Below are 15795 nucleotides of genomic sequence, written 5' to 3'. Positions count from 1 at the left end.
TATTCCATATTTACTGATAGTGGTACTGAGATAATAATGAGCATTTTTAATCTGTGTCGCTATTATCAAGCTTAAAGTGCCAGTTTGAAAAGAACTACTTGGTATATATTAATAACTATCCTCAGTCTTACTTCTTTTTTTGTGTTCTTTTCATTTTCCTGGTACAGCTGATCTGCTTGCCTTAACATTGTGTTTTGTGTTCTCCAGCTATCACTCTGAGACAAATATTGTGCGGTACATGAAGAGATTAGAAAACAAAGATATTTCCCTTGTTCACAGCATGATTCCCTTGGTAGGTATTTACCAAAAAGAAAAGACAAAAAATTATGTACTTACCTATGTGTTCATGTATTTCAATAAATACTGATGTGTGTTTGCATTTTTAGGGGTCCTGCACAATGAAGCTCAATAGTTCAGCTGAACTCACAGTAAGTTGCAATAATACTGTCTCACTTGATATCCACATGAGTAAACTATCTAGCCAGTGTCATTCCTGTTTTACTTCATCCAGTGAAGTAAAACCTGTTTTTGGTCTAATACCTCACCTGAGGAGGCAGTTTCAGGGGCAGCTGAAGTCTCCCTCTCCCTTTTCCACTAAGAAAACGTTCTGCACAAGTAGGACTGCAACAACAGAAGGAGAGTATGTGGTTTTGAAGACTCAATTTTGAAAAAATTATGAAAACAATTTTTGCAATTAGGTATCACAGTCCTGTTCCCTCAAGCAATGTTGCATTACCTAAATTCTGTCTGCTTTACAGATCTTAAAATCAAATCCTCAGAAATATGGAAAGAGTCAGATGGGACAGACAATTCAGGCTTCTTTTTCAGTTTGCAATTTCTTAGGATAATTCCCTTTTTCCCAGCTGAAGAGTCCCCAGATATCTTCATTTTTTTAGCTGATAGCACATGAAGCAGAGCTTTAGCCAGGCTATTTGATTAACAAATGACTTTTTGACTTGGAATGTGCTTCCTTTGCTGTCTTCCTGCTGTCTTCTCACTTTCAGTAGTTTCCTTTGTCCCCTTTCTCTCACTGCTTCCTCTCTTTCCCTTCACTGTTTTATGTCTTGTATATTTCCTCTAAGTAACACTAATACTATTCTCAGCAACTCCTCTTTGTTTACCTCGTAGACACCACAGCTCTATGTAAAGGTAGGTGAAATTAAGAATTTTTGAGCATATTCTTAATGTTAGAAAATCTGAGAATTACAGTATCATTTATGTTAGAAAACACCCTTTAGATTAAGTCCAACTGTTGACCAGGCACTTCTAAGTCCATCACTAAACCTTGTTCCTGATCACCATATCTACATATCTCATAAACACTTTCAGGGGTGTTAACTTCAGCAGTTCTTTAGGGAGGCTGTTCAAATGCTTGTTAACCCCTTCTGTGAGTACATTTTTCTTTATATCCAGTCTTGTCTTACCACTTACTACCTGGGAAGAGACCAGCCCCCCCCGGCTACACTCTCAGGCAGTTGTAGGGCTGTAGATGTTGTGTGCAGGGTCCTAGGCGCATGTGCGCTGAGACTCCTACCCTTCTTAGATGAGTTTTCCCAACCCTGGAGATAAGTTTCTTGCTCTCTATGCAAATTAATTATCATGCATGGTCAATGCACAGTTCTTCTAGGCCTGTCTGGAAATGGGTCAGAGGGCTTTGGAGGTCTTTGGTGATCTTGATTCCCCCCACTGGATCAACCTTTGGTGAACAGTCCATGCTCTTTTCTCAACCTCATTGCTGCACTTGGGGTGTGCTGTGTTGTGCTGAGTATATCCAGAAGCCAGAACAAGGACTGTTGTCCCAGGAAACTGCTCTACCTCCAGCTCCATGTGGCCCCCTTCTCCACCTGCATCCTATTCTTTCTTGCCCATTTACACAGTCTGCTCTTATCAACAATCCTTGTCTGGCTTCTCACCTATCTGTCCATCAGTGTTTGAGACATACACATTAGCCCCTTATCTTCTAGGCTTTTGCACCATCCCGTGGCTTAAACATCAACATGGACATGGTGATCTGCTGAGAAGAGAAAAAAGAGCAAGAGAGAAAGGGGCTAATGTATTCTATAAGCTACTTCTAAGCTTTGGGGGTAATCTCTTTATAATACCCCAAAACTTTATGTGTAATCTGATTACAAAAATAAAAAGCTAAAAGGTTAACATTAAATCAGTTAACATTAGACCTTACTGAACCTCACATGACTAACCTTAGCCTCATCCAATCCAGCCTGTCCAGATCCCTCTGTAGAGCCTTCCAAGCCTCCAGCAGATCAACATACTTGGTGTTTGATACTTAATTGACCACAAGGCAACTTCATTCCTTCACAGAGTTTAACAGAACAGAGTCTGTAAAGTATTTTGTTACAGCATTCTTTATATATTTGTTTGGTTTGTTTTTATAGCCTATTACATGGAGGGAATTTGCCAACATCCACCCTTTTGTTCCTCTGGATCAAGCTCAAGGGTATCAGCAGCTTTTCAAGGATTTAGAGAAGGACCTATGTGAGATTACGGGCTATGACAAAATCTCCTTCCAGCCAAATAGGTAGGAACTTTTTTCCTGAGTGTTTGCACCTTGAGACATGATACCAAAACCTTATCTCCAAAGAAGATGTGCAAGCCAAACATGGAAGAATTTTCCAAAATCAAATTTTTCTTGAATGCTGGATTACTAAATTACTAAGTAGTCATTTTTTTAAAAACTATGGTATCTTATTTTGTCTCATCTCTTCTGAAAGTTTAACGATTTGGTCTTTTTATGTCTTTTAATATTTCCTCCCACGAACTGAAAATAAAGATTTGGGATAGGAATAAGATGTGTGACCTGCCAGGTGTTTAATTGTCAAAACTGGTAGGTAGTGCACTAGGTTTGACTGAAGAATGCCTGAGATATCTGTGCTCACTAAAAGCAGCATTTAATGAGTACTGCTGCACCCTGCTTGTGTTCTCTAGTAGTTTTGATACAAAATGAACAGCAAGAACTTACTCTACACTAAGTCTATTGCTGAAAGACCTTTTATGTTTCATGATATACACCTTGCTATGCATTTCAATATTAGTTTGTCTCACTGTAATCAAGCACAGAATCCCCTGCTAGGTGCAGAAATGTGGACCCTCTCAGCCAGCAGAAGGATTTAACATTGTAGTATAAACTTATAAAATGGCATCACCTGTCATCTACTTTTTTCATTTACATCTAGCTGTTAATTTAAGCATGGCCATTTGTAATTTTGTCTTAGGAATTTGCCCTGTTTAATTTGCTGACACTTGTCTGAAGTCATGGGTAAGGGTTAGGGCAGGACAGTTTTGAAGTTGTGTCAGAGAGGTAGCACTTCCTGCTTTGTGTGCCGTGTAACAGTGTTTGTGTTCTTGCAGTGGAGCCCAAGGAGAGTACGCAGGCTTGGCTGCAATCAAAGCTTATTTAAATGCCAAAGGAGAACGTCATAGAACCGTGAGTGTCAATGCTCATGTGGGGAAGAGGGTTCAGTGGGAAGTGGAGAGTTGATTCAGCAGCTGGGACTCACCTAGAGAGAAACTAGATCGTGTATTGTCACTTCTGATAGGCTTTCAGTACTCTATGCTTCCCACCAGGATCCTTGGTAGCATCTTAAAAGTTTTTACAGACCTGAGAATGACCCAGGGAAGGGTGACTGTGCTGAGTTGGACTCGGTTTGACTTAACCTTCTTCACATGAATTGTGGAGGAAGCACTGTTCATAACACAGGGATCTCTTGGCAGATGGTGAGCTGTGCTTTCACAGTGTCAAGGCTTTGTCTCTACGCCACTGCCCTGTCCTGGCCCTGTCCTTTCCCAGCAAGCAGGCTGGGTGTCAGCAAGGTGCTGGGAGAGACACAGCCAGGACAGCTGACCCTGGCTGACCAAAGGGCTGCTGGTGCCATGTAATGGCATGCTCAACAACAAAAGCTCAGGGGAAAGAGGGCAAAGCAGGAAAGGTCATGCATATGGCATTTTAATTCCCAAGCTGTGTGGTCGGCCATGGGAAGTTGGGAAGGCTGGAAGGAAGGAAATTGAGGTATATTTACAATTTCATCTGACATCCTCTCACTCTTGAAAGATGATGAACAGTTGACATATCATGTGTTAATTCTGGGATTATTTATTATATTATTATCCATCCTTATTTCCTAGCTGGATTCTAGTTATTTGTCCATCCTTCTCAAAAAAGCCATTTTATAACTTTGGTTATCTTTAAAGCTTTTGTGTTCCTTTTACTTTTTTTTGTTTATTCCCTTTATAGTTTTTGATGCGGTTGCTTTCTTTCCCACCAAAATGGTGAGATTGTTTAGTAGCAGTAAGTTCAAAGCTAAAGCTGTGGGTTGTTAAGATGGTTTTCTTGTGTCATACTTTAGATCTGTCTGCCTCCAGTATACATGTACTGCTTGGAATGCTGCCCCACAGTACTGTGGGTCCTTTTCTGAACTCTGCAATCCGTTCTTTTAATGACTTGGGGGGGTTTGTATTAAAGGATATTTGGCATTTCACTGGGTGTCTCCATTAGAAACACAATTATGAGTAATTTTAAATGTTAGAGAACCAGCACAGATATTTATAATATTCTATTAGGATGACCTTTCCATACAGTGAACACTATTTTTCTTTTCTGTAACATGCTTTCATTAAATATTTATCCATATGTACCTTCCCACTTAAGCCACTGGAAGTTAGTTTAGGAACATTTTTTGGGATCACATAAAAAAATCTCTTTGGAAGTCTGAGATTACTTAGGTCTTTTTTTTTACACATCCATACAGCTGGCTTTAAAGAGAAGGGAAAAAGTCCTTAGTGCAATAGAATACATATCCTTTGAACCTGATTTTATCCTTGGCTTTGGGACTCACTTATCTTCTCAAAATGGAAGCATCACTGTCCTGGCTTCCTGGGAGCTGTAGCCTCTGTGTGAGGAAACCATCTAAAACTGAATATAAGTGTTGTCTTCTTCTCTCTCTGTTTCTTTGTTGCATCCAGATCACATCAAACTTACTAGGAGGCTACCACTCTTTACAGTTACAAACTTTGTTTTGTGAGTAGTTTTTACTCAGTGGGAAGTGGAATTAGGTTAAAATTTTATTCCTTGGAGAGTTGTCTTCTGATTGTCTGTGTGTCATCTGCCATTCTTCTTTTTGTGTGCAAGACCCTTGGGCTTCTCTGAAAACATCCGGAGGGGAACTGCACCGGAGAGCCTGGGGGCGGCTTGCACTTTACTCACACTTTACAGATTTCAAATGTTACAGGAAAACCGTGGTACTCTTGGGAAAGAGTAAAAAGGAATAAGAAAATAAGAAAGCCTGCGAAACGCTGCAGTGCTTTTTTCTGCCGGGCTGGAGAAAGCAATAACACCAGCAGCTCAAGGTTCCCTCGGTTGGGCGCGCTTGGATTTGGTGCCCTCTGGTGGGAAAAAAGGATGGACACGGAACTGGCAGCTCGCATCCCTGCTTTTCTGTGCGATCAATGATGTCCGTACCCAGCAGGCCTTGGTGCCTTCTGGAGGCACTTTACAAAATTTTGGCTATGCGGATAAATGGCTACAGATGCGGCACAGCTCGTCCTGGCGCTGGCGCTGGGATCCCTGTGTTTCTGGGCTTTGGAAGTATTCACATTTGTCTCAGCATCACTGTGGAGGATAGAGTTCCATGAACCATCATGCAGTTTCTGTAGAACAAAATGATTTTTGGCTTTTTGGTTTTCTTTTTTTTTTTTGCTTTGGGGTTTTTTTTGCTTGTTTGTTTGTTTTTTGTTTTGTTTTGGGTTTTGTTCACGTGCTAGTTTTTTGTTGGTTGGTTGGTTAGGTGTTCTTAGGGATTTTTTTGGTTGCTTCGTTCATTTGGTTTTGTGTTTTTGGTTTTTTTTTGGGGGGTTTTTTGTGGTTTTTTTTTTTTTTTTTTTTTTTTTTGGGGGGGGGGGTTTGTTTGGGTTTTTTTGAGAAATATTTATTGTCTTTAGAAAGGGTGGAGTTCCGAAAAAACGCCTGGAAATATCCTGACATGTGCACAATTTTCCTATGACTGACAAGAGCCTACCTTTATTTAATTAGAAGTGCTTCTCTTTTTTTTTTTTTCCTTTTGAAGTTAACTGTACAAAGCATGCAAGTAGCTCTGAGTTTCTCATCTATAGCCAAAATATTTTGGTCTAAATTTTTGTTTTGAATAGAATACAGAAGAAAATGCTTTGGAAGCCAGAAGAAGTTGCAGTGGAAATTTGAAATTAGGCAGTTTTTCCTTTCAAGTAATTGTACATATGGAGATTGATAACTGTAAAAAAAAATAGTGTTTTAAAAAAAGGTGGGATGAGGCAAAAAAAAATTAAATATAAGTGTCTGAAATAATATTCTGGAATTACATCCCTAAATATGATTATGCAGTAAATGAAACTTTGGTAATGAGTGTTAAATGCTAATACCTGAATGGATTTTCCTTAAAAATTTAGTTGCATTGTTCTGCAAAAGAGGCAATTTGCTGGTACCATCAGGATTTCTTTTCAAAACTTTGATAATGAATTGTAGCTGTGTGTGGATCATAAAACATTAAGATTTTTTAAACTAGTTATACTTTAGGCTCTTTTTTCTTTCCCTTCCAAGGTTTGCCTTATTCCTAAGTCTGCTCATGGTACTAATCCAGCAAGTGCACAAATGGCAGGGATGAAGATTCAGCCCATTGAAGTGGATAAAAATGGGAGCATTGATATTTCTCATTTAAAAGCAATGGTGAGTATTTAATTATCTTTGATTTTCAAGGAACACTTCTTCTCTGAAGGGAATAGTGTTGGCAGCTGAATCACATTTTTCTACAAGAAAAAATAAAGCAATAATACTGAATATGTGCTTTGAAAGGATTAAGTAATTTTTTTTCCTCACTCAGACACTAACTACGTGACAATTGTAAGATTCCTTTTAATTTGAGGATCTTTAGTGCAGGATTTGCTCAAAGAGTCTTTGTACACAGTAGACTCTTTTATAGCAGACCCTTTTGGTCCACAGCTAGCACTGGAAGTGAACAAGCCATGTTCATGAATGTGAAGCATTTGAAACTGAATTTCAGCCTTCTTTCAGCAAAGTTCAAGTCCATCTCTGCTGGAGAAATTGTTGCTAGGCAACTACTTTTTTTCTCTTTTTTTAAGTATATTGACTGCAGGTGAATCTTGCAATGCAAGGGATTAGCAGGACACATTTCCACATTTGGACAAGATTTTATGGCAGTCATAGAACTCTGCTGCGCAAAGTAGGGGGAATGGTCATTATTTCACATTAACTTGAAGGCCAAATTTTCATTGGGTTGTCTGAAGGTCCCAAAAGAGAGTGTTTTACACATGTATATGTATATGTATGTACACAAATATATGTGTATGTATGTATTTGTGTATGTATATGTTTGTATGTATATGTGTGTATATATGTGTGTGTGTGTATGTATGCACCTTTCAATACCTGCCTTTTCCCCTGATTTAAAATTCTGATTTATTCAGAAATCACTCTTTTTCACTAGGTGTGGCTGAAGAAGGGAGCCCAGTATCCTTTGCTGACCATAAGTCACTTTGACTATCTGCTGATAGGCCTGCTTCCCACCTGTAAAACACTCTGACTTTACTTGTATTTTTTTTATAAAAACTTGAGAAGCCTTCGGAGGCTCAGTGACCTTTTCTTCTCTCCCCTCCCTGCCACCAGGTGGACAAGCACAAGGAGAACTTGGCAGCCATCATGATCACGTACCCTTCCACCAATGGTGTGTTTGAGGAGGAGATTGGAGACGTGTGTGACCTCATTCACAAACATGGGGGCCAAGTTTACTTAGATGGAGCAAATATGAATGCTCAGGTACAAAAACTGGGCAGATTTTTTACTAACGGGAATCCTTGGAATAAAAATAGCACAGCAGTACTCAGTTCAGACTACAACCCAGCTTCCATGCAAGATGCCACAGTGTTTGGGGGAGGATGTGAGATTTCCGAGATCAGTAATTAAAATTCGATGGTGAAAGTAATTCTCTTTTACTTGATTTTCCCCTGAAATGTGTCGGAAGATTTATGAGTTGTTCACTGAAATTTGCTTACCCTTTATCAAAGACATTCTTTACAGCTGTAATTAAGAATTCCTAAAACAAAATATTATTTGCATCAAGTTCTTGTTTATGATGCATCGTGATAAAGAAAAACATAAAAACATGCACCATCTTTTTCAGCCTGTTGTCCTTGCATTCCAAAATAGGTCCTAAATGGCATATGAAGAATGTTTTGAAACATATTCCCTTTACAGGTTGGTCTGTGTCGTCCTGGAGATTATGGCTCTGATGTCTCTCACTTAAATCTCCACAAAACCTTTTGCATTCCCCATGGAGGAGGAGGACCTGGAATGGGACCAATTGGAGTGTGGGTATCTCTATATTAGCCTTTCCTTAAAAAAAAAACCAAAACAATATATATACATATATTGCAAATTGCAAATATATATAGATATAGATATATTTACACACCCCAGTGAGTCTTGGATGGGTGTTCACTTCAGTACAGAGCCGTGGCTGGGAGAGGTGTGATGTTGGTTGCAAGCATCTGTCCTTCTTCTCCAGCACAGTCATGTGCTCAGTGGTGGAGTGTTATCCTGTATCCCCAAACCCTGGCTTCCATGTTGCCTTCTGGTGTGCATGATAAACCTCACTCTGCAATGTGTTTCCTGAGTAAGAAATGGAGTTTGAGGGCTGATAATACTGCATGTAGTCCAGAACACAGAACTGCTACACAAGCTGTGTGAATCTATCCTATGGAGCATTCTTATTTCCTTAAAGGAAGATAATCTTACTTGTTTAAAACGTAATTTTTATTTTGATAGCTCCATTAATATCTTGTGATAGGTTGAAAAACTGAGTGCCATCCTCCACTGGCACCAGCTGTGTTAATAACCTTTCTTTTGAAGAAGGCAGAGATCAGACTTCCTAGAGGACTGTGACTGAAAGCAAGGTGAAGAGAAACTACTGCTGAAACTGTCCAGATGTGCTAGTATTTTATCTCTAAAATCAATGTTTTTGTTTTAGGAAGAAACATTTGGCTCCCTACTTGCCTACCCACCCTGTGATCAAAATACAGACGGATCAGGATGCATGTTCTTTGGGTACTGTCAGTGCTGCACCTTGGGGTTCCAGTGCTATATTGCCAATTTCCTGGGTGTATATCAAGGTGTGTAGACTTTTATAAGGAGTATCAGCTGAGGTTCTCTTTCTCTTTCAAGTTCAGTGACCACTGGAACCACATGAACAGCTTTAAGAGCAGTTCATTTTTTTTGATATTATTTGCACAGACTGAAATGCAGCGAAATGAAGCGATGACAATCCAGTCACAGGTTATTTACATCCATCAAGCCTACTTGATTTATGGTAGGGCAATGTTGCCACAAGAAAGGACATCAGGACAACAGTTGTATCTAACTCTTCTACCTTTTGTTTGTAATAGGTCTTGAGATAAGAGGACAACAGGCAGAAAATTACAGTCAGGCTTCCACTTTCTGACGCTGAAGTTTTCATGTTTAAATTACTGTTCTGCCAAGAGTATTTTTAATTGTATGGTTCAGTATTGTTATACTTGACATCTACAGAGCATTGAATTTTACAATATCCTGAATTCCAGAGAATTTGAAAACTGAACTTAGTTTTGGTTTTACATGTGAATAAGCTTGATCATGATCTATGTAATTTGTTAATCCCTTGTAATTTAGTGATAAGCCAGCAAATATTTGGCTACATGTATGGCAATATTTAGCCAACAGAGATGATTGTAGATTCAAATTCTAATTGAAAGCAGGGTGTGTTGGGACTCTTGAGCTACATTTTAATGCTTACAGTGACAGAGCTGGAGAAGAATGAACCTAGGGGCAGTGTCATTCAGAGTACTTTGTTGCCAGTATGGTACTCTAACCATGGAAACTTCCTCTGCTGGGGAAACCAGCTCTCCTGGAATTCCAAATGAGCAAATATGAACTGGTACCATTTCCATTTACAGCTGTGGGTAGAAATTACTTGTGACTCTAAGCTGGTTCCCATTAGAGAATATTTAATCCATTCATTAGAAATTTTTAAGGGGAGCTCTTTCCTCACAGTGCAAAATGCCATCTAGTTACATTGTCCCACCTAAACTTCCCTAGACAGTCTGGCTGTGGGATGGAGAAGGCAGCCTGTGCCTTTTGACATTATTTGTGTTCTCACTTTTTTCTGTTCAGTTCAAAGCTTCTCAGTTGGAGCAAAGGTTTGGGTCATTCACTTGTGAACGTGAAGCTACATCTCTTAAACAGTAGACACTCTCATAAACTACATTCACCAAAGGTGGCCTCAATCAATATCCAGTGCTTCTCTGTGAGTGTTGTGTGGAAAAGTGTAACAGCAGAGTGACTGCCAGAACTGGCCAGGTGCATTGAGGTGCTGTGCTCTGTCATGCAGAAGCATACTTTGCTTGGTTTGGACCTATTTTAGATCTGTTTCTTCATGTTATTTTTCTTTCAGACAATGGGAGCAAAGGGTCTGAAGCATGCTTCTGAGATTGCTATACTAAATGCAAATTACATGGCAAAAAGGCTAGAGAAGCACTACAAAATCCTTTTCAGAGGAGCAAAAGGCAAGTATTGGACATTTTTTTTTCTTCTACCAGGCTTTTTTTTCTGCCTCATGTAGAAGTTGGCTTGCAACACAGTTGTTTGTTTGTTTGTTTGGTTTTTTTTTAATGCTATGTGACTGTTGATTTCAAAATTCTCTTGTTCACAAGAAGAGAAATAACCAGCCACACCTCACTGGATGTATTGCAATGAAACTGAGATACTTTGAAGTAGAAGAAAAGTAATATCTGTTTGTAATTAGAAAAAGACAATGCCAAAAGATAAAGTATTAGATCGTTCTCCTTGAAATTTAGTAACAGATTGATGAACATCAGAAAAAGGAAAAGCAACCAAGTTGAGACTTCCAAATCTCCACAACCAATGATGCAATAATTTAAGAACTGAAAGTAATTTTTGGACCTGTACTTCTCCTTGCACACTACCTCTGAAAAAATCCCACCATGTTTCCCTCATTTCTGCTCCTTGTTCACTTTTGTGAGCTGAGATAGACTTCCTTTGGCAATGCATGATATTTCATCTACATTCTGGTTGCCTGTTTTGGCTCTCCAGTCTTGTAATAGGACAGAAGTAATGAAGAAGAGATGAAAAAATTATTCCGGGAGTAGTGTACCAATCAGAGAACTTACTTGGCTTGTCTAAGCTGAACAGCGTCGAAGAACATTTGAGTACAATATATGTGTTCTCTAAAATATATATCTTGAATTTAATGACATACACCTTGGTAAAACCTGCAAGTTGTACTTTAATAGAAGTGAATAAAAATTGCAAATTTTCAGGGATTTAACAATGTAATGGAAGGTTCTCCAGAATCATGAATATAAATACAGACAACTTTTGTCTTTAGCCTCTCTATAACAGAAGATTTGAGTTTTGCTCTGGCATTAGATAAAACTGATTATCATGATTAATTTAAAATAGCCTAAAACCCAAATGGTGTTGGGCCATTGACAAATCTAATAATTTTTTCAGAGAACTTGTAAATTGTAGGAGCTACTTTGACCACTCATTCCTAGTTCTGATCTTGTAAATGAGGCCTCTTCTTAATATGATGTGGGACTCAAAGAATCAGTCTTCAAAAACTGAGTTGTATATCTTTTACCTGATAATTTCTCAGATTTGAGGTTTTGCCCAAGTGGATATTTTTGAGTTTGTCTTTTTGCCATGATCTCCACAAAACCAATCAGAATAGACAGCCTGGTAAATTGCATTGTTCTCCTGTTAAGTAAGACTAGTGTTCTCACTAGTCTTACTTAATAGTAGATGTCATTTTTTATTTACAGGTTATGTAGCCCATGAATTCATTTTGGATACAAGACCTTTCAAAAAAACAGCAAACATTGAAGCCGTAGATCTTGCTAAAAGGCTTCAGGATTATGGTAAGTCAAATGTCTATTAAAATAGCAGTATGAGTGAAAATTTTCCAAATATCTTCTAAAGGGAGACACAAACATTCCAGTTCTGTGCTTATGGATTGTGAATCTGTCACAATTATTTCAGGCTTCCTCATTTTCTTTATGGGGCTTGGAGAGATATTTGCATATACTAAATTGCAGTAGGTACTTCTGACTCTGCTGCTACTTCACACTGTTGTAAACTGTCCCATCAAATTACTGATTACATGACTCTCAACTGTTTGGAGCAAGTGGGTTGGAGCCAAAAGCTTAATAAGACTCCAACAAAGCAAAACAAAACAGAAGAGGAAGGAAAAAAAAAACCCTTTTAAAGTAGGATAATGGGATTTGAACAGTTCCATCTTGATATAGTTTATGCAGTTTTGTACTCATGCTCTAAAGGATCTGATTGTGAATGCTTTTTGGCTGCCAGACAAGAGGATCCATTGAACTACTTGATCCTGTAGAACTGTGCTTCTAATGAATATGCATGAAAGCTGTTAAAACCCTAACCAGTAATACCTCTGCAGTAAAATAACCCAAAGCCTAATTGTGATACTAAAAAACCCACCCTTCCTGCTCTTTGTAAGTGAGTCTTAAATATTGTGCACCACTTTAAACAGACTTTTCAGCAGGTGTAGAGGTGAGTTAGATAAGTATATTAAAGTTCCTTTTTAATAAAGTAAATCTGTGTGTAGCTGTATTGTAAAACAGAGGTGTTACCCTTCAGTGCTGAAAATTAAGATACTTGAAAAGTTTATCTTGCCTCTGAAGTACAGAGCCAACACTACCAATGAATTCAATCTCTATAGATTTTTGTAGAGAAAGGACTGAATTTGTGAATCTGCTGATAGCTAATGCATGTATTGTCTCATACCCTGTTATCTGTGACTGATTTCTGCTATTGTCACCAGGTTTTCATGCTCCAACCATGTCCTGGCCAGTGGCAGGGACACTTATGATTGAACCTACAGAGTCTGAAGACAAAGCAGAGCTGGACAGATTTTGTGATGCCATGATCAGTATTCGGCAGGAAATTGCTGAAATAGAGGAAGGCAGGATGGACCCCCAAATTAACCCACTAAAGGTAAGATGGCATGTCGAGCAAGGTGACAGCATCAGTCTAACCCTTGAGTCTGCAGATGCCCATTCCTGGTCTTTCAGTACTCTCAAAAGTAATGGGGCACAACAGTGAGCACAAGACTTTCTTGAGAAAACTTCAACTTTTTCAAAATTTGAATTTTGACTTCTTCAAGTGAGAAGTCTTGCTGACAGAGCAGAGAAAGTTATTTCCACAAGCACTTAATTTATATTTTAAGGCCATCTCAAAGTAACAAAGGAGAGACGCTTATTTCACTGGCTGAAGATGGAAAATGGAATGACCTTAACATTAATAATAAAATAAAGATTGATTTATTTTAGCAATGCAGGACAGAACCAGTATCAGCTCAAGTTCTGTTCAACTCTTTTAATGCTATACTGCCTTTTAAGTTTAGGGAAAAGCCAAAAGCATATTCAATCCTTGGGTAGCATCTTTAGGCAAACTGAAAAAAAATCCAAATACTGACTTGCCTCCTTTTTTAAATCTGCCTTGTTCCTCCCCAGATAAACCGTGTTCTCTAGACAGTAATTATTTATATGTGGTAATGAAAACTTGAAGAAGGCTTCACACTGATCTGTTCAACAGAAATCAGTAATTTCTTGTTCTCAACATGTCTTGTTTCTTGTAGATGTCACCACATACTCTGAACTGTGTCACTTCTTCCAAGTGGGATCGTCCCTACTCCAGAGAAGTGGCAGCATTCCCACTGGTGAGTACATAATGGGAACTTTCTGGTGTGGTAATACATAAATATGCTTTGTGCTCTGTACATAATGGGAACTTTCTGGTGTGGTAATACATAAATATGCTTTGTGCTCTGTAGTTTCTTAGTCAGTTGGAGATGAAGTAATGTGGTAAGAATGAAAACTTCAGAGCCATTATATTGTTTCTCAGTTTTTAAGTGTGTGAGCTGTCTTTACCACAGTTTCATTAGTTTAGCTTTTAAAGACAAGGAAAGAAATGCTCAAAAAAAAAAAAGTCTCTACACACTGGTGCAGATCTGGATTTCTAAATCCTAGCACTTGAACACTGAGTATTAATTCCTATCGGAAACAACCTGTTTAGTTCTGACAAACTGCACCAAGGGCTCCCAGAACAGAGTCCCACATGCTGACATTCAAAGCTTTGCTCAAAAGAACTTGCGTAAGCTGTGACTAGGTTCCCCAAGGTCAGTGTGGGGAAAGCGACACCAATGTGGACCTGCTACAATAAAGGTCAGATTGGAGCTGGAGTCTGATATCAAACTTCCTAATTGCTTTCACAGTCATAGCAGCTAAATGTACAACCAATGTGTCCAACCAAATGTAATGTGTCCAACCTTTCTGCTTGGAAACTTAATTGCAAGTATTTTAGTGATATGTACTGTTTCAAAGAGTAAGAATTCAACTACACCACCATTCCACTTTCCTTTAAGTATGATACTCTAACTAGACTGAACAGCACAGCAGTGTCCTCTGCTTTTCCTTCATTCATATGTGAAAGCCAGTTGTTCAAAGGATAATAAAGTTTTCTTTCATCTTGTGAAAACTACTTCTTCGCAAGCATGTGTTAGAGGACACGACCAGACTTTTTTAAAATCTAAGCATTCTTTTAACCATCACTTCTATTACACATCCTTGTTAACTTTCAGGCTCTGAAAACAGACTTGAAGGATGACTTCACCCAAAAAATCCACTTTCACAGCACTAGTTATTCTTCAAGCTCCTAGTGTCTGTTATAATTTTGTAGCTTTATCTGGTGAAAAAATTAAGATGGTTGGGTTCTTTTATCTCTCTTAGCCATTTGTGAAGCCTGAAAGCAAGTTTTGGCCCACAATTGCTCGCATTGATGACATATATGGAGATCAACATCTGGTTTGTACCTGCCCACCGATGGAAGCCTATGAATCTCCATTTTCTGAACAGAAGAGAGCATCTTCCTAAGATTGCTTCCAGCTGCCTGCATTTTTGACTCCATCAGAATGGCCCTTTCCTGATTTCCTGGGGATATTTATATTGTGTATATTTTGAATAGTGACCATGTTTGTTTACTGAGCACTGGTCAGTTAAAATGTAAATACAATCAGTATGTTAGGTGTAAACAAAATGTGATTGTTCCACAGCAGTTGATGTTGGAAGTTGCCTTGATTTATCATTTTGTCTGTTTCATGCTAAAGTTTTAACAATTAACATCCAGCTTGCAAGGTGGCATGGGAGATACAGTTAAAAAAGTAGAAAAGATGCAGATGCATAAGGCAATACTAATAAATATCAACTGCAGGATTAATTGTTTACATTTTGTAAAAAAATGATGAAGTAGATTTTTTAATTTACTTCACATATTACCACTAACTAGCATTGCTAGTGTTAATATTTCATACTGATTTTTTTACCTATCAGTGTTAGTAGCCTAATAAAATTGGTCAGAATTTTAATTGTTGTCATGTTTTGGATTTAAACTTTTCAGCTGCATTTGTCCAAGAGACAGTATGAAATTATGAAACTTAAGCTCTGATTTCTGACAATTTCCACAGCAGCAATAAACTTAACACAAAGGAAAATACTGTCAGAGATTAATATTTAAATAAATCTCTGATTTTTTTTAATGAGAGTCAAAATTATCCATTTTACCAAGCAGTAACAAACTTAATCTTGCTCAGCATCACATTTTTTTCTTAGTAGCTCCATCTAATTCTCTCTTATTCTGGATAAGGTATAAAAGAC

The 15795-nt window shown here is 38.3% G+C and overlaps 1 protein-coding gene across 2 annotated transcripts in view; it reads left to right on the top strand.

The window, feature by feature from the left end:
- The window catches only part of GLDC (glycine decarboxylase), a 38071-nt gene extending 22565 nt beyond the window's left edge, over nucleotides 1–15506 (top strand). The window contains exons 13-25 of one of the 2 annotated variants that reach the window (XM_005488151.4): nucleotides 208–292; nucleotides 387–428; nucleotides 2397–2539; nucleotides 3370–3445; nucleotides 6590–6715; nucleotides 7673–7822; nucleotides 8261–8373; nucleotides 9033–9174; nucleotides 10491–10602; nucleotides 11881–11976; nucleotides 12906–13078; nucleotides 13722–13802; nucleotides 14872–15506. In XM_005488151.4, coding sequence (XP_005488208.1) covers nucleotides 208–292; nucleotides 387–428; nucleotides 2397–2539; nucleotides 3370–3445; nucleotides 6590–6715; nucleotides 7673–7822; nucleotides 8261–8373; nucleotides 9033–9174; nucleotides 10491–10602; nucleotides 11881–11976; nucleotides 12906–13078; nucleotides 13722–13802; nucleotides 14872–15015 — 1483 coding nt within the window. In that variant the 3' untranslated portion in view covers nucleotides 15016–15506. The remainder of the gene's footprint in view (nucleotides 1–207; nucleotides 293–386; nucleotides 429–2396; nucleotides 2540–3369; nucleotides 3446–6589; nucleotides 6716–7672; nucleotides 7823–8260; nucleotides 8374–9032; nucleotides 9175–10490; nucleotides 10603–11880; nucleotides 11977–12905; nucleotides 13079–13721; nucleotides 13803–14871) is intronic. The other variant, XM_074533292.1, reaches the window with a different exon arrangement.
- Nucleotides 15507–15795: the final 289 nt, after the last annotated feature.

The sequence above is a fragment of the Zonotrichia albicollis genome, chromosome Z, assembly GCF_047830755.1.
Source record: "Zonotrichia albicollis isolate bZonAlb1 chromosome Z, bZonAlb1.hap1, whole genome shotgun sequence".
Lineage (NCBI taxonomy): Eukaryota > Metazoa > Chordata > Aves > Passeriformes > Passerellidae > Zonotrichia > Zonotrichia albicollis.
The sequence above is the reverse complement of the archived record's forward strand: the minus strand, read 5'-3'. Positions and strand labels throughout refer to the sequence as shown.